Raw genomic sequence first — 27,668 nt, 5'->3', positions numbered from 1 at the left:
TTCCATATGAGAGTAGACATTCCATACATCAGCAGGAGGGAGGAGGCAGAGAGAGAAAGAGGAGGACAGTGACAGGGAGAGACAGAGAAAAAGAACTGCACTTTGAGAGGAGAAAACACTGGACACATACTGTGGTCTCCTGAGTGGAACTGTTCAGATATCATTACCCAGACTGAATGTGGAGCACACACACATGCTGCATGGAGTATCTCACCCTATGTCTATTAGGGTAAATGTGGGAAATGGTATATTTACCAGTAAATGGATACATCTCCCAGGGTAAATCTTGTGAATGTGTACATTTCCAGGATAATGTTAGTGGACACCGCACCATGAGATTCACTGTTCCCTCATTATGTTTTGTTGTGGATAGGATGTAGTTGGCAGCCAGTTTACCCCTTTGGCTTGGCTCCTGTAATAAACTGAGATCTGTGAGGCACTGGAGACCCAAATGAGAAACATTATAAAATCTGAAAAAGGGCCAAAGGTAAAACTTTTGCTTGGTAAGTTTTCATACATGCCAATACATTTGACCTGCATCATAGTGTGATTATTGTATGAGGGTGAAACACACTTGAGGACCTTCTTGGCATATGTGCCTCTTAAAATGTGAAAAGCAGATGAAATGTAAGTTTAGTTACCAGTGTATGTCCTAACAAGAAATTTTTTATATTTTCGGGAAACAACGAACGCACTTCAATTCATGTATAAAAATGTGGATACACATGTGCGCTTCAAAATTAAAGTCCTTTAATTGTGTTTTTAAAGAGAGTGAAACAAAACTCCATGAGGCCAAACACGTGTTGATGAACACTGTTCACAGTGTGCAGTAAAAACAGCAGGAGAGCTCCACAAAAATATGACTTTTCAACTGATTAACAGGAAAATACAGACATTAAGAGATTTACCTTGAGAAATGCTCCCAGAGAATGTTAAACATTAACCAACTCTGTGGTTGATAACTCACATTTACTACTAAATATTCCTATTTACTATTCCCCACATACACACCTCTGTTAGCCAAACAATAGAGCAATGAGCAAACTGATAACGAGTGAAAAGAAATTCTAATGCTCTGAAACAACTACAGCAAGTTTTTTTTTACTATGTTGTATTTTTGTACATTGATTTTGCACTGACAATGCAGTTTTATAACCACATAATCTTACCAGTTTTAATTAAAAATAGAGATTACAGGCTGCTAGTGGCCATTTGCGGGTCGATCCATGCAATATCACTTCAACAAAACTGACAGTTTGACCTCACAGCAACTTTACAGAGCACAAATAAAAATGTGGTCTGATACACTGCGGAGCCCCTTTTGCAAAAGTTTCACTGTTTTAGTACTGAATATTTGGGTCTGTACATTTTTACTGAGAACTTCGTATTTGTGTTTTCATGTCTTAATTGTCTGGATCAATAACGCTGCATGGAAAATTTGCAGTGGCAAAAATGGTGTATTCACTAGAAAAAATTCTTAATATTTTTATCCATCTAATTTCTGCACGAGAGATAAGAGAGCCATGACCATATGTAGGGACTGAATCAACATTATATCAGCAACACCTAAAAAAGTTCCTAAATGTAAAAGAGATTAACATTATTAATGCAGAAAGGAAACCAGTGTAATGCACAGTAAATTCATGTTGAGTGGCAGTTCAGAAGTGATCAATATTTAGGATTTTTGGTATAGTGCTATTGTCTGGCTGGTGTATTTTCAGAAGGTTTGGCAGAGTAGTTGGAAAGATGTTAAATATATCCACAAAGCATGTGACATACAGGAAAAGCTGTTGAACAGTTTGAACAGAAGGTAGGTTACAGTTTCACATTATCTGTCCTGTATTTCCACACTGGAGCCGTAGCTCCAGCCCACTATTGCTGGCGGACAAAAACCTCTGAGATGACTCACGTAGAACGCATGCGGTCTCAAGTGTCCACAGATATACTCAGTGGATACTTATCATGTGAATTTAGAGTAAAATATTGCACACATGGAGCCACAGAGTGAGCATCAGCAAATGAGCATGAGTAAAAAAGTTTCAGGGCGTCAGGATAGCACTCCATATGACTTTGGGCTCTATTTTAACAGTGTAAAGCACGTGGTCTAAATCATGTGACGCAAGTACATTTAGGGCTATTTTGCTATTTTAACGGCAGAAAAAACAGTTGCTGGGCGCATGGTTCAAAAGGGTTGTATTTAATCTCTCTAATTATTCATGGAAGTGTTTTGGGCGTAACATCTCCCATTCCCTTTAAAAGTCAGGCACACTAGCACCTTGGCGGCTTGCTATTACATGGCGCAGTGTTTCACACAGAGTTAGACTCTATTTGTGGGGAGTTGATTACATATTGTGACTGACCAGTGAGCCCAGTCCTGCCACACACGCAGCAGCTCTGCATGCCCCGAGGGGCAAGGAAGGGCTGAGTGAATCAGTGCGCTGCGCACAGCTCTACAAAGACGCTACACAACGTTAGAAATCACAGTGTTTGAAATATTTTATGTGATATGACGAGAACTGTGAATAAATTTTCGGTTCGTTATGAAACTGTGGTGGGACAAATTTATGTGATGAATGGGAAATACTGTGGCGGATTTACCAGGTAGTAAAAATACGGTTCTCTGCAGAGCCTCTTGTGTCATGGATGTTCAAGAGACATCCACGACACAAGAAGCAACGTTGTGCCACTCACAATATGCAACAAAGAAGGCCCCTACCTTCTGAGGCTGTATTTAAATTTTTCACCTGACTCACTCCTTTGAAAATGTTTCATCAAAATAGCAGTGAAATTCTGCGCCATTGACTTAAGACCAGGTTTTTGCTGGTCACTTTCCGCTGCCTCAAGATAGCAATGCACCAACAACGTGCCCAACCGCACCTCATTTTAAGGCCAACATACCTATGGGCGCACAGATGAGCACAAGTGTATTTGCTATTTAAACAACGTGGGCGCTGGACGGGAAAATGACAACTGTGTCAGTCCGAGCAAATATACTTGCATGGTGCTTTGCGCCAGGTGCAAGACAGGGTTCTTCGACTTGTAGATCGTACAAATACATAGCCAGACTTGGACTTAACAATTTTGCAAATATAGTGAGAAGGATTTACAGATATTTTAAATGATTTTTCATTTTTAACTATTGTTGGACGTGTGTGCCATTATTTGCATGAAGTCCAACATGGCAAGCTGAAATTCCAGATGCAGTATGATAACCTAGCTTCCTGAAACATGAGCAGAGAGTATGAAATATGCATTGACTTCAGAAATCCTGAACAATTTTACAGGTCTCTAAGCTCCAGGTATTATACAGTCAGAAAATGAAGATGCTAAAGAAAAACCTAATCAAAATCAATAGGGTTCCAGCACCCATGGTGCTTGATTTACAAGGTGTGATGTTTTGTTGACGTCTCACTGTTACTGGGGGATGTAAACATGCAAAATTGCCCCATGCTGCTGCAAAATACATTTGATTCCTAAAGGTCTTGATAAGTCTGAAAAACAGAAAGTTATCAAAGTTAAATAAAATTATAAAGCTATCTAGACAAAGTTCTATACATACAGTACAAGTTCTCAAAATAGGAGTGCAAAGACCATCTGTGTGTGTGCGCACATGCACACACATACACATTTTAATGCTTTATCTGTCTCCAATGAATTAAATCTAATTTACAGAGGACTCAGATATTACAGAGGTTCTATGTGGGGAGAATTAAGGATACAAAAAGTATTGTTTCCACTGCACAGCCTGGCTCCTTATTACAGCAGACACTGCTGGTCATTCAGTTCTTTTTGGTTGGACTTGGAATGTAACAGGAAGTAAAAACGCACAAGTTACACTCAAAGACACACTCGTGAAGGCACACACACACAAACAAGCTATGGCACATACACAACACCCCCACAATCACAGTCACACATTCCCACTGTTTAATATATTTCTGTGTCTCCAGTTAACAATATTTTGTGTCAAATTATAGTGGGCAAGATAAATAGTGGGTCTGTGCAACATGGAGAAAATAGAACAGGAGGAAAATGTGGGGCTTCCAGTTGGGTAGGAGGAGAGGAGAGGAGAGGAGAGGAGAGGAGAGGAGAGGAGAGGAGAGACAACACTAACTCCTACCTCAGACACCTGGCTTTCCCTGACTAGACTTGTAAAACCTGGTTAATCCCAGCCCCTTGTGAACTTGTGTGTGCTGAAATATCTGCATGACTGAAACACACTGAAATACTGATTCCCAACCATCTATGCGGCATCCACAGTCCCATTTACTGGATAATTACATGTATCAATAAGGAAATTACATTTATGAATAGAATGAATCTAATTAATTCTTTGCATTGCTTCATGTTTGGTTCAAATTGCCATTTCGGTCAGCAGGACAGTATGGATGTCTGGAGTGTGCGTGGAAATGAAAGTCACTACAGACACAAAATGACGTTGGGTGTTAATTGGGCTATGCTTGGCTCAGAGAGAGATAGAGAGATAGACAAAGGAGGAGGAGAAAAAGAGAGAGGGAGGGAGAGAGAGAGCCTGGAGGACTAATTAGTGATTATAACTTGGCGCTCTCCAAACATAAAATATTTCTCAACCCAAAAGACAGAGGAATGATTAAAAATAAAAGAATAGGAATCAAACACAAGGAGCTGCGCAACACCCCTCTGGTATTGAGTGTGTGTGTATCTGTGTGTGTATATACATATGTGCATGCATGTGTGCGTGCGTGTGAGTGTGTGCGATGGCTTCTTTGCCCCCTCATTAAACCATGCTTTACTCTGGTAAACGGCAACAGCACAGAGCTCAATGTCAAATGGAGAGGTTACAGCCATAGGCAGGCTCTAGGACACACACGCGTGCACACTGACAGTCTCTTCCGAGCATGTTATGTTAACAAATGCACGAACGACACACCCATTTCATTTAAAATTGAAACTTTCAGTAAGTTTCCAAAGGCACGTTACTTTTGTCTTTGTTCTGACACGGCCCAAAAAATGAAGAGTGTCAGCCTGAGCCAGTGTGAGCTGGACATTAGCAATTCACACATCAAAGTCATAAATCAAGGACACCCTTCACCACAGAATAAATGGAACATGGAGGCCTGCAACTGGCTGTGTGCTAACTGTATCGCTCTGGGTTTCCATAATGGATCTATAGTATTTTGTCACGTAGTCTGGTAAGTGACATTTGACGTCATCGCTCCTGTGTAACTTACATTCTACACACTTCTATTGTTCGTGTTTTACCTACAGGGAAAAAAAATGAGAAAATGTCTCTACAAAGAAATGTAGGAATACAATGCATGCATATTTAATTCAATGTATCTATTTAATGGCTTACAAACAACAAGGACATAAATAATTAATTAAACATTCACACACACACACAGCTTTGTTTGGGTTATAAATTTGAACTCACAAAAGCTGACGCCACAGCATGCACAGGTGAGTGTGAGTGAGTTCCTGACATTTTTTACCTGAGATTTAGAGCTTTTGCTCTTCAACATCTCTCTTTATATTATCCGTGTTACAATTCTATTATTATTCCACTTCATTTTACATTAATGCTTTCTACAGTGTTTTTAATATGTTTTTATGTTTCATGTGATGCACTTGATGCATGTAATTTTTCTTTGTTGTAAAGCTTTTTCTGGTACATTTCTTGAATGAAATATTGTATGTGATGATTATTATGATTATTATGATTATTATGATTATCGTCCGTATGTTTGGTATCGCAAACAGACATACCGATTATGTCACATCTCTCTTATTAACTTAAATCTACTGCACAATCATAAACAGCGTTTGTGTCACACATGCAACATTGATCATACCATTAGCAGGAATATGCACACACACACAAACCCAATCTGTTACCATGGCAACACCTATCCTTGATGCACACACACACATAGGAGACAGATGGGGCACTGGTCTAACATGTATATGCTTTTTGATCTGCTTCTCATTCAAGTAATCATGTTAGTGTCATGTAGCGGCACAGCCAGACATGAGCGTGTGTGAATTGTCAATGAGCTGCCTTCACAACATACAGCTACCAATACATCACTACGTCACAAGAACGGAGCTCTACAAAAAAACACTGCCTGTTTCATATCACATTATTTCATATCATTGATACCAAAACAATGGCTTTTCTTCACACTTGCTTTTTGCAGCCGTATAGTTGAGTGACATGTCGAGCAAACTCGCATGCAGAAGCGCTGTGGCACAGACGGCTGTCGTCTGTGTGATGCACTGAGGTCTGTACCAACCCGTTTGACAGTTGCATCATTTGAATCATAGTGGGAGGGCTGCTCTGAAGTAGAAGCCTTTAAAATGCACATTAGATCACGCAATTGGCGTGCATATTCACATAGAATGTGTGTGCACATTTCATAGTTTAAATTTACTTATTCTAAAGGGAATTTTGGGTGGTTAGCACTGTCTCCTCACGGCGAGAAGGTTCTGGGTTCGACAGGGTTTCTGTCTGGAGTATGCATGTTCTCCCTGTGTGTGCGTGGGTATCTTCTGGGTACCCCTGCTTCCTCCTGCAGGCCAAAGACATGCATGTTTGATCAATTGGTGATTCTAAATAGGCCATAGGCGTGAATGGTTGTTTAACTCTTTGTATCAGCCATGTGATAGACTGACGCAATGTCCAGGGTGTACCCCGCACTCCCCCAGTGTCAGCTGGGATTGGCTCCAGCCCCCCTGCAACCTTATAAGGCTAAGCGGTATGGCTAATGGATGGATGGATAAAGAGATATTTATTATATGATTATATATTTATTGAACTCAGACTGGCCTCTTAAAATATGAGTCAGGATGTCAAGGGTCCACACAAGAGTAATCATATCTTTTCATTAGCTTGAATCCCAAGAACAGATTCTGAACTTTGTCTTTATTTGAAGTTTATTTCTAAGTTTGATAGCCTCCTTATTTCAGTGCTCCAAAGAATTTGCTGAAACCAACAAGTCATTCCCAAAGGATGAACAAAACTGACTCTAACATCAGTCTGTCCACCTGAGTGTGGTTTGTTATCTAAAACTAGTCTATAGTCTATTACCATGGACAGATACACATACACCCCCAATCTATTATTGAACAAAAGGCTCACGCCTCTGCTCAGCCCTTCAGGGAGGAATCCATCCCTCCATCACAGAATAATTTCACACCTCAGTAGGTACACAAAAGAGAGAGGGGAAGGAAAAGAGGGAAGGGAAGGCAGAGAGGAAAGGACAGAGAGGAGGAGGAGGAGTGGACGGGGTAAAAATGTATGGGGTCACAGCTCAGTGGTTGTTGGAGGCCAAGGTGTCGGGGAGAGCCATGCGTGACAAAACAGAGATCAGAGGATCATATGCAGTCACGCACATGTGCAAGAAAACAAACACACATGCATGCGCACACACACAAATACCAACACACATTTGCACAGACATACACATGCCAAGAAAAAGGTGAGAATAAGGACATAACAGATGAAGACTTGTAAAGCTTGGGTCTGACTTAATCAGAGACATCCAAACACAGAATGGTAATCTCTTCATCTATCACACTCCGCTCCTATTCACATATATACACACACACACACACAGACACACACACACACACAGACACACACACACACACAGACAGACACACACACACACACAAATGCATGCACACACACACACACACACACATATAAACACACACACACAAATGCACACACAAAGGATAATCCTAATTCTAAATGCAGACATGTATAAACAGCATGCAGAAACCCAACACCCAAACATTGAGGATGAGGAACACAAAACCCGTTGTGGATTTCCTTCTGTGTAAGAATATGGAAATGAAGAATTCTATGGAAACCCACAAAATCATACATGCACACCCAAACACACGTGCACACACACACACACACACACACACACACACACACACACACACATATATCTGTCTACACACCAAATAATTACTGGGCGTTTCAGCACACACATTTGTCAATAACGCATCACGACACATCATGAGCAATATCTAGACCATAACAGTAATATATTTTAAGCGAACACACACAAACACACATACACACTGAGGGGATACGATGGAACAAATAAATTGATTCAAATTTGACAGCTGACTTGTCCGGAAATCCCACATAAAATTGTGTTACACTCCACAATCTATGGTGGACTTAGAAACCCTACATGTGTATAAAATTTGATGACCAATGATTTTAATTTTCAATATCCTAGTCATGAAAACTGCTCTACCTCTTGCAATGTCTGCAACACAGACAGATAAAAACAGTAAAAAATCAATACTTCTGTTGCAGCAGCAACAAAATAATTGACCACAATAATCAGTAGTTTTGCATATCCCTCTACAGACACACTCGCACATGCAGCTAGAAACACATACAGAGACTGAAATACATACATGCACTAGATGCACAGTAAGCACCCCCCTATGAAAGCACCAAGCAAGAGGAGCAGCAGACACAATGGAGTGTTTAAGTATGCAGGAAACTTTATGCCTGGGTGGAAGAGGAGCTTTGAAGGAATCCGCTGAGGGACACCCAACCTCCCCCTGAACTGAGCCTGTACCTCCTCATCAGAGAGAGAGAGCCACGGAGAGAGAAAGAGAGAGAGGGGAGGGGGGAGAGGAAATGAAAGATAAAGATGGAGAGGACTAGATGGTAAGCTGAAAGGGAGACTTATGGAGAAAAAGGGGGAGAAAGGGCAGGAGAGGGGCAGCAACAAGGTGCTCTGGTCTAGTCCCTGCGCCTTGTGCACAATTGCTCTTGGTTAGGCTGATGAAAGGAAGTCCCAAACCAACTGCGGTCACGTTGTTCTGAACCATACACACACACACACACACAAACACACACATACACACACACACAGCCTATTCATGTGAGCACACTGTTCAGTAGGCGCCGTGCTTAACTCCCAGTATGACCTTCATTGAGATGGATTGCATGAAAAATGTAATGACTTTCCTGAGAGAAAAACCACAGGCCAAATCAGCTTTGCATTGCATAATAATGCTGGACTCGGTAATCAATAACACAAACACACAAACACACATCCATAATGGAGTGCACAGCCTGCACATGGAGAAAATGTCCTCGCAGAGGCCAACCGCATCACAATGAATGGAGCAAACCACCAGTAGAGAGCTGCGCAATGCATAAACAAGGGGCTATTGACGATAAATGCCTGCATCCATTTCCACCCATCAAACACTTCCCTAAGCTAACAGCTTAAGTCTGGAAGAACATGCAACTCTGTAAAGCTTTTCACTCCGCAGATGTTTACCTCAGGGTTATCTTTGTCCATGAGTTAAGAGTTGTCCCAACCTAATTTGGCCCCATTATACATTGTACCATTTAGCCAGCAGCAGAATTTAAGTTATCCATTGTTCATGCTGCAAATATGTTGCTAATTTTGGCCCAGAGCAGGGTATACTCAGCCCTATATTGTCCTATATACTGGTAGCCATGTGTTTGTGTGAAAACTTCAACAGTCAGAGCGTACTAAAATTTCTAAAATATGGTTAACGTTGTGGAAAGTGAAGAACAAAATCCCTTAAGTTTCACTTTTATGATCAAATCCTCTGGGTGCATGGTCAATGCTTTTGTTGTTTATACCTCACAGACAGCTCCTCGTTTTTTTGTTTTGGAGGACAACATTACACACCGTAAGTAGAGCATCATTTTCACACATAACACAAGACAGAAAAAGCAACTATGTGCAGAAATGTGCCACACATTTTAAAGGCTTTTTGGGGTTGCATAGCAACAATGTTAGTTTCAGATAAGAATCTTTATTCTACTGACCATAGGTTTTTTGAACCCAGTAAGACCCAGCAGTGGACAGATTCATTCTGTAGCCTCATTTGTTGTTTCCTAGCCTCTAAGTCCTATAGTTTTAGACCCAGGAGCCACTGATCCCTACACCTTAAACCAGACTTGTTTGGATTACAAAGTGAAATAGACAGCAACATGCCACATGGAATATAAAGTCTCGTGGCTTGGGCTGTTTTTTTTTTTCCTAGTGTCACAGTTTTAGGGTCCCATAATGAAAAGCTGCCATTGTGTTTGTTTACCTCCTCTTCATATCTCAATGTGACATTAGCTAGAGATGCGTCACCAGTAAAAATAACATTTCATCTCACTGTCACAGATATTTCCCTTTTGAGTGTGTTTCATTCTCACCTCGTTGGTGTTCCAGCGATGGCGCTCCTTGGGCAGAGAGGAACATTTGGGTAGACACTCTAGCAGCTTCTTAGGAAGGTATATCTTCAATTGGCCTGGCTCATCTGGAGCAGAAGGGGAAGTGGGGGAGGACAGGGGGTGAAGATAAAGGAAGATAAATGAGGGATGAGTAGGAAGAGGAGAGAAATTTCTCATCAGACACAGAGACGTTGCGAGAGGAGAATACCAAAATGCAGCATCTCTGAGATCTGGCTGAATAAAATCATGACAAACTTTTATTGTGTAGCATTTAATGGTACAATGTGACCTTAAGTAAATCAATTTGTGAAGATATTTTTTCAGGCCTATGAAGAACAGAAGCTTTAATTAATTTTGTTAAAAGAAATGTGGTCCATCCAGTGACAGATCATCCTTGATCTGTAAAAGCTTCCTGTGTATTACAAATCAGAAATACAACTGAGGATTTTTGGTACAGCAGTGAAAAGAGATATCAGGCTGATACTTTGTATGGCCCAGTAAGTGCGTTATTCCTAATCAGTCAGTGTATCTATTATATCTTGTTCACTTATGGGTGATTCACAGTGATGTAGACAAGTAAGGTTGATAACTTTGTCAATCAAGGTGCAGGGTGCAGACAATAGGTTAAGTGTGTAGTGCACAAAGGAAGAGACAGTGCACTTATTTTTGGACAGCAGGTGAAGGTGCAGAGCACACCTGGGGCTCGGCCAGAATCAGATTTGGATTAAGAAGAATCCATTATCATACATTATCAGTACATTAGGGGTTGGTTACATTCATGGCCAATCACATGGGCATCTCTTATCCCCTTTAAAAGCAATGCTCTCCCCAAAGTGTTAAACAAACAGTTTGGTAATTGAGTAGAGACTCCAGACTAGCCCCTCCTGAGAGGAAACTAATATTCTTGTACAGGAGCTGGAGAATTACAAGTTCAAATACACAATAGCCCAAATGCTGCTATGGGCAGGTGATGTTAAATGTTTCTAGACATACTGAAAGTCCTCAGAGGACCACCTTTTCTGTGTAATGATGCACTACTTTATTCAGAACCACAATAATCCCCACGCTAACCACAGGTGAAGCAACGTAGGTTGGTAAATGTATGTTAACTTTTATCTATTTGGCACCATTGCCTTGAAGTATGAAGTCTGGAGATATTCTATATTTTTCTTATCATCAACATCTCTCTCCCATAAACCTCTAGTAGTGCAACACGGTTGAACTAAGTGACAGGGTCCTTCATTATGATGAACATGGTCACTGTGGTTTGTTTTGAGTAAATCCCACATACACCATTCTGCTGCCGGTAATACTCACTCACTGAAAACAGTCCCCAACATATACACTATTTTCTCCTGCTTAAGTAATATTTGCTAAAAGCTACAGTGCCCAGTTGGTTTAGGAAACTGCATTTTCAAAAACATAACTATATATGTGACCTGTTTTTAAAGATTTAAGTCTTCAGTAGGAACAATGGGGCTTAGGGCTGAGAGCCATAAACAAGACAGGGAAGAATTTAAGTATTGAGAAATAGAATAACACTCTGTTGAATTTAGGCTTTTCATTGGATTTGTTGACAATAACAAAACTATAGCCAGCCTACCCTTTAATTATTTTTTTCAGTGAAATATGATGTGACCACTGGTAGAAGAATGTATAATAAAATAGACAAGCAAGACATTGAAAATAGAGGTTTGTTTAGTTTTGGAGGGAGCTATAAGAGTACACCGCCATCAAAACTACATAGTGCTGTTGGATTACCTGCGAAACAGCCCCAACTGAGCCTCTCCTCCCCCACTGCGGCACGCAGAGAATCACCAAAATACTGAATAGGTGCAGGTGAGGAAAAAAATCCCACTGCGCCACAGGAAAATACCACTTCACCAGTGCAAAGCGTCCGCACAAAGGTAGAGCCCCTTGTGTATGTGTGTGTGTGTGTGTGTGTGTGTGTGTTCCTGTTTGTGAGTGCGTGCCCAACGGGTGTGCCGCTAAGAAGTCAAAGAGAGCAAGCACTCAAAGGTTATTGATAAGCATTTGAGTAGAGGGCGTCCATTCATGACTCCCCTGGGAAGATAGGAATTATACTCTACCTGAGGGCAGACGACAGAGTGAGAGTAAAAGAGAGATAGGTGGGGTGGGGGGTCAGAGTGGGGAGACAGAGAGAGGCAGGGAGACAATGAGCCAGAGAGAGACAGTTAATGAATAAAAAAAACTTAGAAAGAGAAGAATCAGAAAGTAAGAAATTTTGCAAGGACAAGAGATGGACAAGGTAACACAAAGAGGGAAGAGTACTATAAGAGGACAGGAGTGGGGTCTATGTGTGTGTGCTTATGTGAGCATGTAGGTGTCTGAGCAAGTGTGTGTGTTTGTGTCAGTAGGAAGTGTGTTCAGGCACGTATGCTCCCCCTAATCAATTATGCATTTATTAATAGAAGGCCTGAGAAGACAGAATTTCAAACAGCTGAACGGTGCAGCAGCTTAGTTAAACAGCTGAATGGTGCAGCTTAGTTAAAGCCTAATTTCTTTTTTAGCAGCACTCCAGCCTCTCCGCTATGAATGCCAATCAGCGTTTAAACCCCACCCCTCCTGGCTATAACCCCCTTCCCTCCCCCTGCTGTTCTGAAGAATTCTCATCAGAGCCTCGCCTTTGAAATGTACCAGAACCACCACATCAAACAAGACTGTAGCACATGCGTAGGCACACACACAAACACCCGTGCACGCACGCACGCACGCACACTCACTCACACACACACACACACACACGTATGCTCATACATGCAAACAGACACACGCATACACACGCAGTGACTGCCGATCAAAGAACACACATCACAGTATTTGTCCCAGAGTGGCGTATTTTTTTTTTAACCAGTGACCTTGGTTCCAAAATCCCTTCCAAAGCCCACCTTCATGGACACAACCATCATCTTAACCTATTCTTACATTTACACTCCCGGCTGACAAGGACTGAAAAACCAACTTTGCTGATTTGTTGAATGCTGATGAGCTTTAACACCCCAAAGAGGCTGTACATAGATCACGCACTCACTTGCTAATCTAGTAAAAGAGAGTCCAAAAGAGTGACAAAGCCTGAATGCTAATGTGAAACTGATGGCTCATTAAGTCATATAGAGGTATGCGTGCTAAAACTGAAAGTGTTCAACCAAAGTGAAACATTGCTTTGGTAGCCTATCAAATGCCATAATTTAGACTGGAATCACAGCCTCCGACTGATGAATATTTTACCTCATAAAACTGTCATCTCCATATTTAACACAGAAACAAGCCAATGCCCTTGTGAGATGGCTGTCAGTTAATTATAAAACTCTCCTCAGTAAAGAGAGAGAAAAACGTTCCAAATGCAACTCTTAACTCTCCCCCTACTGATATTAGGAGGCATCAGGGGAAATTTTCACATTTTCCCTCTTTTTGGGATGAAATTAATGTGACAGAAAGAAAGGCTCATTGCACAGCAGCTAGATAGAGGGATGGGAGGGAGGAGGGTGGGAGGGCAGGGGGAAGCGCCAGGGCAGGGAGAAGAAAGGGGGGAGCATAGCATGGGATGAGCGAGAGTGCAGGAAGAGGGAGGGAGAGACGAGAGAAAGAGGGAGAGCGGGGGGAGGGGGGGTAGAGAGATGGGCATGCATGCTAATTTTATCATTCTGCTGATAAACTTTTCCTCCAGTAATCCTCCAGCTGGGACGCGAGAACAGATAGGAGACAGGGATAGGCTCGGGAAGTCTCAGCTCATATTAAACAGGCATCCCAAACAGAACTCTCTGTTCTATACTATTCTATTCTATTTCTTTTTCAGATTTTGTCTTAATTGTTCATTTTCTATTTTGTAACATTTTCTTCTATGCCTCTTAACAATATAAGAGGCTCTGGTGTAGGTATGACGCCATCAGAAATGAAAAATAGCTGGTGGGGTGTGGGGGGTCCCCACACCCCACCTCCCTATTCCCATAACCCCCAGCACCTCACTAAGCTCCATCTCTGTCTGCTCCTCCTCACATCTGTTTATTTTCCTCCAATTTGTCCCCCTAACACAAACCCATATACGCACAGAGTCAGAGACATGCATCTGTGTCATGTCCTCTGGAATCAATAACCAATCAAAGCAATCATTGCCTTTATAGTCCCTCTAACACACCACAGCAATCACACACATGCCCAGTACACACACAGACTGATACACGACCACGCGGCGACCTCACATTACACACTCCATCTCACTTCTAGTTTAACCAGGCCCATTGAGGATTATAGATACATAATGCCATGTGTACAGATTAGGTATGACAATAAACTACTGATAGCCAAAGTAAGCCTTGCCTTATTGTGTGTGTGTGTGTGTTTGTGTGTGTGCCCACTAATACTGTACTGGCATGCATGAATAAACATGATGTGTAACAGAGCTGAATTGGAATGACGTCTCAGCAGAGACACACAGAGATTGTGAGTGTGTGCTTGTTCTGTGTGTGTGTGTGTGTGTGTGTGTGTGCGCGCGTGTGTGCGTGAGTGTGTGTGTGTACGCATGTATAAGTGTGATCTGTTACAGAGCAGATGAGAAGGAGACCTCAGTTCCCGCATCACATCATTCTGCCAGAAGGCTTTTATACTTGCTCCCAGAGTCACCCTGTGCTACAGACAAATGTGCGAGCGGCACTTAAACACCCTCTCACACACATGCACACACACAAACATCGTGAAGAGTGTTTGTATGTCTCTTACTGTTGGCGTCAGTGTCGTCACTCTTGGGAGGGGTGTGTCCTGTGTAACCAACAGCAATCCTGACCATTCGCTCTGGATTTCTTATCTTCTTCAGTCCTACAAAAAGAGAAAAGAGCGAAAAAGGGACAAAGACATATTTAGAAGACGCTCCAGACTTTGGTTTCCTTGGCAGTCGCATCCCTCACCTCATTCTTCCTTCTCTAAAGCCCAGAAACAAAACTCCAAGTGATATGCATGTGGGCTGATCCATTTTCTGATCCACTAACTTGCATCCATTGTGTCCCCTGATCGATTGGCCACAGTAGATACACTGCCTCCGTGTGTGTGACTAACTTGTACCCAGCTTTAGTTTCTCTTCTCTCTCATCATTTCTCTGTTTCCCTGACCACTGTTGCTATGATACAAAGTAGACCAACCAGCACTGAGGGAGATGGTCTTCTAAGCTATATGGTGGATATTGTTCTCATGCCCACTGGTGTACTCTGCCGATCGGCGCCATGCACATCTGCCAGGGGATGGAAATAGTGGATAGCTGTCTACTGCCTTCGTCGCTGCGATTCATTTGGCTTTCATTCAGCATGGCTGAGGCTCGTAAATTATTACATCCCTCTACACATAACGCTAAAGGGGCAATGGACAAAAAAAACCCTCATACTGTGAATGTGTTTGTTTGCATGTGTGTGTAGGTACAGTATGGGCAGAGGGGGTGGTTTTATAGTCGTGTGGTTGAGTGCCTGCTGATCTGCCCATGGGCCTTCTGTCTCATCTACAGTTCTTGTCTTTTCACGCAATGGGACTCTCAACCCACGGCCTTCACTTTGCCTCTGGCCACACACACACACACACACGCATCCATGCTTGCCTGCACATATGTATGTGTGTGCCTGACTTCAAGTGTTGTACGCTTGAAAATGTGCCTAAAAAATGTCTGATGCTACTTGTGTAGTTCAAGTTATCCAAAGATTGCCCCTTAGAGAAATCTTACTCAGCATTGCTCCCTAGTGGAGAGAAGGTCAAAGGCTCCCCCTGTCATTTCCAGTATCACCTCGCTGAGACGGAGATGAAAATGATAACAATTATGCATCAAGAATAACTATACAATAACGCTAATGTCCATGGCAAAAATTCAGTACTATATGTTATTTTAGCTTTTAATTTGTTACGGAACTCTGTTTCATCCAAAACAATATGTTTAGCTGTTATATTTATTTGCTTGACGGGCGTCTTTCACCCTCTGTGACATGAGTAATACTTTAAAGAGACAGGAATATGAAAGTGATACTTAAAACAGACTAACAACCAGGGGATGTTTATAAACAAACATCAAACACACTAAGGACTAAAGCCTTCATTAACCCATGAGTTGAGCTAGAGATAATATTACCATGGTGATGGTCATCCTGTAAATAATTCATGAATGAATGAATAACAATCTGAATGAAATGGTGGCTGTGTGTGACGATAATGACCCAAAGAGTTTAGTTGAAGGTGTAAAAATTGAAACTAGATTAATACGTGATATGACCTAAAACTGACACACATATACCCCCCCCCAACCTAAATGCAGCCAGATTCTCACCTTCACTGCCTTAGCAACCATAAGCTCAACACCAAATGAACACAAACATAAACACACACACACACAGGCATATAAACACACACAGACCAACACTGGAATTGTGACTAAATAAATACACAGCTGGAATGGGAGGTTTCAGGGAGGCTGTCAGGAAAGGATTCAGTGGTCTATTTTATGCTTACAGAGAAATACAGAGACAGATGAACACACACACACACACACACACACACACACACACACGCACAGAAAGCATCTGAATTCCTTCAGCGTGAACCACTCTCATCCTCTCTCATCCCATCCCTTTTATGCTAAACGCTTAAAAAGCACTCATAAACCAGCTACTCAGGGGAGACGCCGGCAAACACCGGACGGTGAAAAACTACCCTATCCCGCCTCACTCGCAGCCCACCGAGGACAACTCTCCTCCCGTTATTTATTGGCTGTCGGTTAACCGTGCTCCACACAGTCGCTGGTTCAGCACCAGCGTCCGTGTTTTCGGGACGGGCTAGACGAAAGGGAAAGCCCCGCTGTTATCTCTCTCCTCCTCTATGCCTCCATCCCTTCATCGCCTCGTCTGCCGCGCGAGCAGCGGGACCCTGCCGCCTCAAATAAAAGCCGTTATTTCTCTCTTACCTTCCGGCTTGTTTTCGGCAGCCATTTCCCCTCCACCGCGCGCCTCATCCCTCCTCCTCCTCCTCTTCCTCCTCCTCCTCCTCCTCGACTCGACCTAGTGGTGGTGGAGGTGGTGGTGGTGGTGGTGGAGGTGGTGGTGGGGAGGGGGTGCCACGCGCGTGCACAGGGAGGACAGCTCAAGGAGGGGGGCGGGGCTGAGAGGAAGGGGGTGGGGGGGGACGAGCCTGCCGGCTCCGGCGCCGCCATTGGTCCAGACGAGGATGATTGACAGCGGGGACCCGTGATGGCGACTCGCGGAACTCTCCATCCCTCCGTCTGCGCGCGTGGCCCCGCCTCCCCCCCCCCCCCCCGCACACGTCCGCGCGCACTCTCCCTCTCTCTCGCGTCACTGAACGACGTCTGTACTCGAGGACACCTTGACAGCCTCCCACAGCATCATCATCATCATCATCATCATCATCATCTCTCTCTCACACACACACACACATATATATATATATATGTGTGTGTGTGTGATGTATATACAAAGTTGCGTGGGCGCTCATTTCCTCACACGCACCAGTTTGCTGTTGAAAACCTTCCACGTAAGGTCGCGTCTCGCCATAAATTATGACCCCCCCACCCCCCCCTCCTGAATTTAAATGAAAATAAACTGCCTGAAAGAGACTTTTTAGACGCGCGTGGGCTGGCGGGTGCTGTCAGTCGCTCGCGGTGCTGAAAGGACAGCTCCACGCGCGCCTGCACGGGCCGAAGTGGTGACGGGTCGGGTGCAAATTCACGGGATACAATGAAAAATATGTCGTCGTCCCCCCCCCCCCCTCTTGTTGTTGCCCATTTTGACTCCGACAGGAAGTCGTTGCATCTCCGTCAGGTGAAGTTACCACGAGCCTGTGCTCTCCCTGACGGGATGTTCATAATGCTGCTGCTTCACACTCCGCCGTCCCATCTGAACAGCGACGCTTCACCGGGACCATTGCGTTCTTGTCTCAAGCCCACACTGTCATCCTGTGCCCCGGGGCAGAACACCTCCTTTTGCACCAAAGCCTGGTGTTTGACAGAGCCCACTCCGCGGAAAACAGAGGTCTTGAATGGTTCGTCCTCGGCCACGCATGCTGTGCGTGGCCCTGCGTGCAGAGGCACACAGGGCTCTCGGCATCGACTGAGTTCAGGCGGGATGCATGACAATGAGGAACATATATAAACCGTGGAGCCGGAAACAAGATCGGTTTCATTTAAACCTCCAAAACCGTCTGTTGTTGTGTTGTTGGAACAAAACAGCTTATAAACGACAAATCTGTAGCCTTGAACTGAAGCACAGACTAAAGGCTGACAGATACAACGTTTCTATTAAAACTGACATATACGAACATAAATATATATTACTAAACTCTTATTTTGAATAGTGGTGTTTTCACATACAATAGGCTACTAAAATAACTTGAATACTAAAAAAATATATATATTAAAATACAATGCTAATTGCCTTACAATGCCTGGGTATTTAAACATTGTGGTATTGCTGCTTTGAAATACAGAGGCGAGTAACTTCTTCCACCACTCCAACAGTTGTAATAAGCAAAATGAAAGTGAAAATTTACTGGTAGCCGAAGAGCAGCAGAGAATGAAGAGAGGAAGCAACTACCAACTGGGCCAACTGGGCAATAGCCCCATGCAGACCCCAACCACCAACAGTCCAAATAAATAAATAAATAAATAAAAAAAGCCATAGGATCAACGGGTGGCAATTAAATAATGATTTTCCTGTCTGACCTGACCTAAAGATGGGCCCTGTGTTTTAAAAACAAACATCCTCATTTACATTGACATGCTCCATATTCCTGAACCAGTTTATGTGTATTCAAATAACCAGAGAGCAACCTGGGTCCAGAGAGCAGGAAGTGTCCACAGTGCGGAAACGCGGGGGCGACAATCATTCATAAAGCATAGATCTGTTAATTGTTTACAAGTTGCTATAAACACACCAGGTGAGATAGACAGGTAGACAGCGAAGCGACGCTGTCGTTATACCTTGTTTATGATGTTAGTATATCTAGCATTGTTAACACTTGCTTTGTTGTAATTAAAAGTCATGTATTTTTCCGCTGAGCCCAGAGGTTTGACAGGGGTGTTAATGAGCGGCGTTAGCCCCTAGACGACGCGTTAGCCCACTTACTGACTGTTTCAGCGGAGAAAGACAGGAAAGGAAAAGGACGGTGACGGACTGTTTTTACACACTGACAAATACAGTACCTTTTGAGAAGAAACTTTCCTCACGGTGGTCTCTCCTCTTGCCTGGAGGTGTGAAATCTTTTTAGCACTGAGCTCAAACTCAGACACAACCAGCAGGGGGCGATAGGACAACTTCCGGTCCTTGCACGGCTGACCAATGAGCTTGCAGAACACCGCAGCGGTGGGCGGGACCGGACCAAACGCGAACATGGCGGCGTCCGTAGATGATGATTTTGAGTTAAATAACCAGGACTATTACTCTCTACTCAACGTCAGGAAAGAGGTACAGTTCTTTCTGTGTTTTACCGCAAAGCCCGACGACGACGGTCTTTTGGCCGTGATTGTCAGGTGGACCGGAGAAAGTAAGGTGCAATCTGTGCATCAACGTTGGATTGAATAGCGGTCTTCTCCATCAGCACCATCATCCATGGAGGCTGAGACCGGCTGCAGAGACATGGACATGAAAGCTATTTAAACATGTATTTTATATAACACAGCGCATGTACTTTAAAATGCATGTAGCGTAGATACGATATCTGCATCGATAAGCACTGTGCGACTAATAAGGAGGCCTGGCAATAACTTACACTTCGGCGTTTATCTGCAAAACCTTTGGTAGCATTTGGTTATTACTGAAGCAGACACTGCAGCCGAACAGAAAGGTTGAATGTAAGCGGACTGGTGGCTGTTTTTCAATTTCCCCAAATTGGATACTTAAATGCACCCGTGTTGTGTCATCACTCAGGACTAGGACTGAAATGACTAATCAACTAAGTGAAAATTAATCTGCAACAATTTTGACAAACAATTAAATAACATTTTTTAAAAATGCAAAAGTACTAGTTCCAGCCTCTCAATCCTCTCATGTGAAGACTTCCTGCATTAATTCTATGACTAGTCTGTTGTTTGAACACAACCAAGAAATTTGAAGACCCCAGCTTTTCTTACATTTTACAAACCACGCAATCAGTTAATTAATAACCAAAGTATATGGCTGATTAATCAGCAATGAAGGTAATTGCTAGTGGCAGTCCTATTCAACAGAGAAACCTGTCCTCTCTCTAATAACAGGCTACATTGGAGGAGCTGAAGGCATCATATCGGAGGCTATGTATGCTCTACCATCCGGACAAACATCGAGATCCAGAGTTGAAAAGACAAGCTGAGCAGCTTTTCAACCAGGTGCACCAGGCATATGAAGGTAAATGGATTTTAAACAGTTTTTATTTTATCGCCATTCAACTTGAGAAAAAAAAAAAAAAACAGCTTAAAGTAAACAGCCAGGAAAAAAACACAATACTGCTACATAAAGTGAACTGTGGCTTTTCTCTCTCCTTTCAGTGCTGAGTGATGCTCACTCCAGAGCCATCTATGACATCTTTGGGAAGAAAGGGCTGGAGGTGGAAGGCTGGGAGGTGTGTATTCTGTTTAATGTAACCTTTATATTGCACAGTTGAATGGTTTTGCCGCCTCATTATACATACAATATTAATGCATCTTCATTACCAATATCTTACGGTAATGATGCTGTGTAGGTGGTGGAGAGGAAGAGAACTCCAGCAGAAATTCGAGAGGAGTACGAGAGGCTGCAGAGAGAAAGAGAGGAGAGGAGACTGCAGCAAAGAACTAACCCCAAGGTTTTGTCAGTCCCGTCTATATCACATATTCTCTGTCAGCTTCAATATTTTTGCTGTATTTCTTGTGCAGGCCACTACTGTTATGCAGATAGTATTTTATACATCGCAACTTAATTTTGACTGTGGATGGTTTCCACATTCATTTCATTATGTCCCTCAGCTTCTTCCTTCTTTGTTAATTAATTCTGTCAATCTCTCTCCTCCATACCCTCATTATTCAGGGCACCATCAGTGTTGGTGTGGATGCAACGGACCTATTTGATCGCTATGATGAGGATTTTGAAGAGATGCCAGGAGGAGGCTTTCCTCATATTGAAATAAACAAGATGCACATTTCCCAGTCCATAGAGGTATAACAAAACACACTCACTCTGCTTTTACCTTCCACGCAGCTACCTGGGCCAGGATCACTCTCGTATTATGTGTTTTATCAGGTGCCAATTTTTTCGTGTCTCTTCAGGCTCCTTTGACAAACTCTGACACAGCAGTGCTTTCTGGTTCACTCTCTACACACAATGGGAACGGAGGAGGAAACATTAACATGACTGTACGAAGGGTTACTTCAGCCAAGGGCTGGGGAGAGGTACACACATAGTACATGCAAAATATAAAGCAGAAATGTAAATTACAATGTGCAGATGCATTTTTTGAAGAGGCCGTTTAAAAAGGCTTTATGTGAAATGCTAGAATGGGGTGTAATCATCGTTTGTGTGCATTTGTCTCTGCAGGTGGAGTTCGGTGCAGGAGACATACTGGGACCGCTCATTGGATTGAAGGTGTTTCGCAATGTCACTCCTCGGTGGTAAGGCCCAACTGTTTGACATGAGGAACAACAGCACATACAAAATAAGAACAGCTTTCTCTCTCTTTAATTTAGTCCCTTTTTGAGCTACTCTCTGTCATTTCTCTGTCCAGTTTCTTGACAGCACAATGCGGTTTGCAATTCTCTCCTCGTGGTCTGCGACCCAACTGTTCTCTGATGACTGCACGCCACCTGGACCAAAACACCATGGGTTACCTTCAGTGGCGCTGGGGGCCCAGTAGCGCCATGACTACCAGCCTGGTCCGAGATACAAAGAGCAGCCATTTCACTCTAGCTCTACAGGTACACACAGACACGTTCACCAGCAAATATTGGTAGGAATGTATGGACACGGACACTTGCAGTCATTATGATGAATGAGGTTTGTACTATAACTGAAACTTGCTGTACTGAAACACGTGGTTAACTATTTTCCACTCTATTTATGCTTCTTCTGACCTCTTAACCCCACCTTCTTCCAGCTGGGTGTGCCTCACTCCTACCTGATGATGAGCTACCAGTACAAGTTCCAGGATGAAGACCAGACTAAAGTTAAAGGCTCTGTCAAGTATGTCTGCTCATGTTGTGTCTAAGCACTTAAGTATCCTTTAAACCAACTGGTTTAAATTAAACCAGCTAGTTAAAGGAGAAAAAGGCAGCAATAATGAGCAAAACTATAACAATGCACAAAAATACATCCTGCCGATTAACTGATGTAGCTTCCATATCAGTGCATTTTGAAAAGAAACTGAACACCAGCTGAAAATCTTGTTTTTGCAATTATATATATATATATATATATATATATATATATATATATATATATATATATATATACATATATATATATATGCTTATATCATATATTTAATTTTCCTTTCATTATATATGTCTTTTCAGTTCCTAGTTATGTAGAGTTGTGGTCATTGGTGAATAAAACACAAGAACATATCAAACAACCTATGTAAACCATTTAATGACTTGAAAATCCTAATTTCATTGACTTTGGGCTCTTCAAGCAAAAAACACAGAGAGCTTCCCAGAGGCAGGAAAATAAAAGACAATGACAGGAACAGCATTAAAAGAGCTGCGGGGGGTAAAAAGCAGTAAACAATTAGACACATAGTAGAAAAATATAAAGCCAGTAAACACACTATAAAAGTAATAAAATGCTCATATATACGGAAATTAATTTAAAGGGCAATTAAACAATAAAAGAAAGAAAATATATAATTTGCTAAAATAAAATTGGACACACACATTTGATCCCAAGCAATTGTAATTCAGCTGTGCTGGCTGTTATATTTATTTTGTCTCATTCTGCCAATGGCGTTGTCTTCAGTGGGTTTTCTAGCTCCATCTCTCCAACATTTCTGTATCCCTCCCTTTCCAGGACAGGCTGGTTTGGCACTGTGGTGGAATATGGAGCAGAGAGGAAGATCAGCCGACACAGTGTCCTGTCAGCCACCGTCAGCATCGGCGTCCCACAGGGAGTCACACTGAAGATCAAGTACTGGCCAACTCAGAATATGACCTCATTCTTCTGTGGGTCCTTAATCCCACTGCATGATAAGCTAATGTGCATGCATGTTTGTGCTGTTGCTTCCATGCAGGTTGGCACGTGCCAGTCAAACGTACCTGTTTCCAGTCCACCTGACAGATCAGCTGCTGCCCAGTGCTGTCTTCTATGCCACTGTGGGACCCCTGCTGGTCTACATGGCCGTCCACAGACTGATCATCATCCCATATACACAAGCGCAGAAACAGGAGTCAGTACCTCTTCTCAGTCAGTGTCGTACCTCTTAGTATTGGGCTAGTTCTCATTTCTGATTAAAAGATCATCACTGTTTAGGCTGAGTTTTGCCTTTTAATGTAATTTGTGTGTACACATAATAAATAGTAAGATCATGAAACTGTCCCTCGGCTGAAGGCAACTCCACACCCTTGATGTAGGCAGAAAAACAGCTTTTCAGTTGTGGGTGTCATTAATACTAGAGGGGTTTCTTTCATGCCTCCACAGTGAATCCCAGCGGGTGATTGTTGATGTCTGCTTTGTCTGTCTCTGTGCTTCTCAGAGAGCTGGAGCTGCAGAGGAAGAGCTCCGCCACAGACATCGCCAAGAAGAAGCAGGAGGCAGAGTCTGCCGTGAGCGCTCGCACACTCACATGCAAACACACCGTTACTCATTGTGTGTGGGGGATCATTGATCATTGTTTCTAGGTTCAGCTCTCCTCATCTCGTCTGAAACCTCTCTCCTCCTCTATCCTATTCTGTTTCGCTCTCCTCCTCCTCCTCTTTCTCCCTTGGCTCCGCTGCAGGTTCTGCTGATGCAGGAGTCTGTGAGGAGAATCATAGAAGCAGAAGAATCCAAGATGGGTGAGGGAAGACACACACACACGCGCACGCACACACACACACACACACACACACACACACACTCTCGCATACACATATACTCACAGACATTACACCAGGGTGAGAAACTGAGAATCTTTTTAATTTGCAGGCAGTCAGAACTTGGTAAAAATCCAAATGCGTAATTCAAACGCATTTCTCATGGTTGCTGTCTACGGTATAATATACTGTAGCTCCAGGAGTCTCTTTAGCTAAGTCTGACTTCCATCATCTCCTGCTATGAAGCAAGAGATGATGATGTAGCCCATCTCCATGCTGTGGTGTTTACATAGGTGGAGCTTGTAAATCTGCGCACGGAGCACCAGAGTGCACACTCAAATAAATCCAAACAGTGATGTCAGTGTGCTAATGGATTTTCTGTTATATTTATGTAGAAAGAGCATGTGATTATTTGTAGAGCCACTCTGTGGGATGTGTACACGGCACCCTCTGGATGCTCTGTGTAATGAGTATGCGTACACATTGATACATATTATTGATATCAAGCTAACATAGTAGCAGGACTGTCATCGCATGTATTTGCATGTTGTAGGAGGGATTTACACATGTAAATATTCTGTATTCACTACAATATCCCTGCGTATCTTTACTTTTTAAACTTGGATGAAAACACTCCCACCGTTTATCGCTGTCTAGGTCTGATCGTCCTGAACGCCTGGTATGGAAAGTTTGTGTCCGACACCAGCCAGAAGCAGGAGAAAGCAAAGGTCATCGACGTCACTGTGCCTCTGCAGTGCCTGGTCAAAGACTCCAAACTCATCCTCACAGAGGCCTCGAAGGTGTGTGTGTTCACATGTCAGAGTTGTTATGACTGCATGTTTTTAAATCTGACTGTATTGCACATGAATGGTTTCTCTGTGTGCAGGCTGGGTTGCCGGGATTCTATGACCCTTGTGTAGGAGAGGAGAAGAGTCTTAAATTACTGTACCAGTTCAGAGGTGTGATGCACCAAGTCATCTCTGCAGACACTGAGGCTCTACGGATACCCAAGCAATGTTAGTATGCAGCCACCCAGTATTATTATCTTGTAGCTGCACATTTATTACAACAGGGCTAAAGCTTGTATGCATGCATCCATGTTGAAATTATTTTTTTGTCTTTTCAGCTCACAGAATTGAGACAGAGTCCTAGAAGCTCACTGCTGTTGAAGTACCAGAAGGCAAATGCAGATAAAGCAGACTTTGTGTACACAGAAGAACCCATGAATGGAGAGGACGCATCAAAAATAAGTCAGTTTCTTTCCTCCAGTCCTCTTCTGTCGTGGTATTAGTGAATCAGTTTATTGACTTCCTCCACTCCTCCCTTTCCTGTGGGCCATCTCCCAGGTTCAGCAAATACAGGAGTTTTTTTGAGTCTCTTGTCGGCTACACCTGACAGGGCTGCTCAAATATCTGCCTGTTGCAGGACATCAGACAATGGCCCTACATAGTTTTATATATGCACTACAGAGGGACTCGTAGTCACTGCGGACGTAGTGAACATTCCCTTCAACGATGAGCTAAACGTGCACAGGTGAAAAAAGTTTCTTGACATTTGTTACATCAAGTGTATACAAATGAGCTGTGCTGTAATTTTACCCCTTACCATTGTAGTCTTTAGTCTTTGTATGTGTATGACCCTGGTAGTTTTGAATCTAATAATGTTATGACATACCAGAGATTTCACTAACTCGTACAAATGTTTAGAGTAACACTATGCAGGATCATGTCTCATGTCTGTGACCCTGAGGCTGCCCAGGACTAAGGACTCATTGTGTAACTCATGTTTTTGTTTCCTTGTTGAAAACATCTCATTCTAATTTATCATGCCTTTCATTGGCATGTCTGCTGCTCATTGGGGTGTCAGTCAGCAGGTGCAAACTGGTGCTCAAAACGTATATCCTTGAGAGTTTGAATTTGGAGGTAGGGGAAGGGATAGCACAGAGAAGAAAAGCGAAAGCGACGCTCACCGATGGTCTCGTTCCAACCAGTGAGAGGCAGGCTTGGATTCTCTATACAGATTTTATTTTACATCTCAGGCTAGACTGCAATTTAAAAGCAGAAATTCCATATGGATTCAGTTTGCATCCGAGTTTATTGATTATCTCTGTGCAGATGCAGCCAAAACTGTATTTTTTACTATGATTTTTTATTTTTTTTTCATACAGTGAAGGCTATAGTTTGTACATCACTGGTGTATATCTGGCAGTGATAACAGTAAGTACTGGAATGGATTTTAAAACATTTTTTTCAAAAATGGAGATATGAATGAAGAATCTTTTTCTAGTAGGGATGCGACCAGTAGAGGGTGTGGATCAACATTTTTTCCCTCATGTAGGTTGTGTTTGCTGCTGAAGCTGTCACCATGACACACAATAACTTGCTACTGAAGCTGACCTGAGCCACACGGAAAGTATTTGATTGATTCTGGCACATTTACATGGTTACATGAATTTGGTGTGAGAAGCCAGGTTTAGTGTGTACACCATTCCCGTGCCATATCCTTTAATTCAATACTGTTCTCCGTCAATTTTTTTTTTAATTTAAAAATTTATCTTTAATGTTATATCATTTCTTATACAAAGCATTGTATAAGATGCTAAAACTATATTTTTCTGCCAGCATTTTAATTTCTTTCACTTAAGTGGTAATCTACGCTCAATGACTCACAGTTTTTCTGAGCTATCTTTTGATCATTGTGGTGAGGCTGACATGGGGAAATCTAATATCTTATGATGCACTTTCTGTTGAGATATAGGTGTTGTAGGACAGTAGTCTCAAAGTTGAATCCTTATACTCAGTAAGTCATTTATTTGTCATTCTGTCCTGTAATGAAACACAGAGAATCCCTGAGCACAGTACTGTAGGATAAAATGGTATTTTACAAAATACGAAAGTAACATTTTGCACAAATGTACAGTATTTAAAGCTAAAATTTCAGGCTAGTTGACCTGAAAGTGGTGCTGAAGCCACTAATAGTAGCTCTACACTTTATACTGAATGCCATAGGGTGCATCTAAGAAATAGTGATTGATCATTTTGACTTTACATGGCGTCTTCCTCTAATTGTTTATGATTTTGCCATCAGTGGTAAGTTAGACGGACGTCTGTCGCTGCATGTCTCTACAGTGAGATAGCGGTCTTGGGCTTGGGGTCACGATAACAGCAGCCATTTTGCACTGATTCTGTTTGTAGTATTTGTCTCCTCTCTTTAGTTTTAAGTGTGCTGTAAAGTATTTTTGACAGGCCAGCTGGTCATCTCTGCTCTAGTGCCACCATGAGGCCAGCAGAAAGACTGCTCCCTGCTGTTACATTCAACCCATCATCCACATTACCCGCATTACATAAACGTACTGAATGGTTGAGGAAACTGTGTTCTCTGTTGTGTAAAGACTACAATAAATATGAACAAAACTGATGTGGCGTTTAATTCCAAGAG

General features: G+C 42.6%; 2 protein-coding genes across 8 annotated transcripts in view; one reads left to right on the top strand and one right to left on the bottom strand.

Moving 5' to 3' along the window:
- Positions 1-19,532, bottom strand: part of LOC139630109 (calmodulin-binding transcription activator 1-like) — a 54,512-nt gene extending 34,980 nt beyond the window's left edge. For 2 of the 6 annotated variants that reach the window (XM_071493229.1, XM_071493227.1), the window contains exons 1-3: positions 17,169-17,324; positions 14,957-15,052; positions 10,202-10,305 (exon numbers count right to left, since the gene is read on the bottom strand). In XM_071493229.1, coding sequence (XP_071349330.1) covers positions 10,202-10,305; positions 14,957-15,052; positions 17,169-17,193 — 225 coding nt within the window. In that variant the 5' untranslated portion in view covers positions 17,194-17,324. Of the gene's footprint in view, positions 1-10,201; positions 10,306-14,956; positions 15,053-17,168; positions 17,328-19,418 lie in introns of those variants that run through there. The other 4 variants (XM_071493232.1, XM_071493233.1, XM_071493228.1 and 1 more) reach the window with 4 other exon arrangements.
- LOC139630111 (dnaJ homolog subfamily C member 11-like) lies at positions 18,067-27,647 on the top strand. 2 transcript variants are annotated; one of them, XM_071493240.1, is made up of 16 exons: positions 18,067-19,153; positions 20,469-20,598; positions 20,739-20,812; positions 20,933-21,034; positions 21,256-21,384; positions 21,495-21,617; positions 21,763-21,836; positions 21,950-22,139; positions 22,319-22,404; positions 23,230-23,346; positions 23,450-23,605; positions 23,912-23,981; positions 24,155-24,212; positions 24,888-25,030; positions 25,117-25,246; positions 25,357-27,647. In XM_071493240.1, exons 2-16 carry the CDS (start codon positions 20,511-20,513, stop codon positions 25,380-25,382), a joined length of 1,566 nt encoding a protein of 521 aa, XP_071349341.1. In that variant the 5' UTR covers positions 18,067-19,153; positions 20,469-20,510; the 3' UTR covers positions 25,383-27,647. The 2 variants fall into 2 exon arrangements, with proteins under 2 accessions (XP_071349341.1, XP_071349340.1); XM_071493239.1 differs by lacking the exon at positions 18,067-19,153 and adding an exon at positions 19,555-19,680.
- The last annotated feature ends 21 nt before the right edge of the window (positions 27,648-27,668 follow it).

This window comes from Trachinotus anak, unplaced genomic scaffold (assembly GCF_046630095.1).
Source record: "Trachinotus anak isolate AG129_WGS33_773 ecotype Australia unplaced genomic scaffold, CSIRO_AGI_Tana_v1 ptg000013l, whole genome shotgun sequence".
Lineage (NCBI taxonomy): Eukaryota > Metazoa > Chordata > Actinopteri > Carangiformes > Carangidae > Trachinotus > Trachinotus anak.
This window is presented reverse-complemented; position numbering and strand designations above follow the sequence as displayed.

Bases quoted from the DNA above. Each gene is read 5' to 3' on its own strand.
- LOC139630111 (XM_071493239.1), top strand. From the start codon at position 19,555: ATGAGCTTGCAGAACACCGCAGCGGTGGGCGGGACCGGACCAAACGCG. The intron at 21,385-21,494 runs GTATAACAAAAC...GTGTCTCTTCAG, and splicing joins ACATTTCCCAGTCCATAGAG to GCTCCTTTGACAAACTCTGA. The intron at 25,031-25,116 runs GTGTGTGTGTTC...CTCTGTGTGCAG, and splicing joins TCCTCACAGAGGCCTCGAAG to GCTGGGTTGCCGGGATTCTA.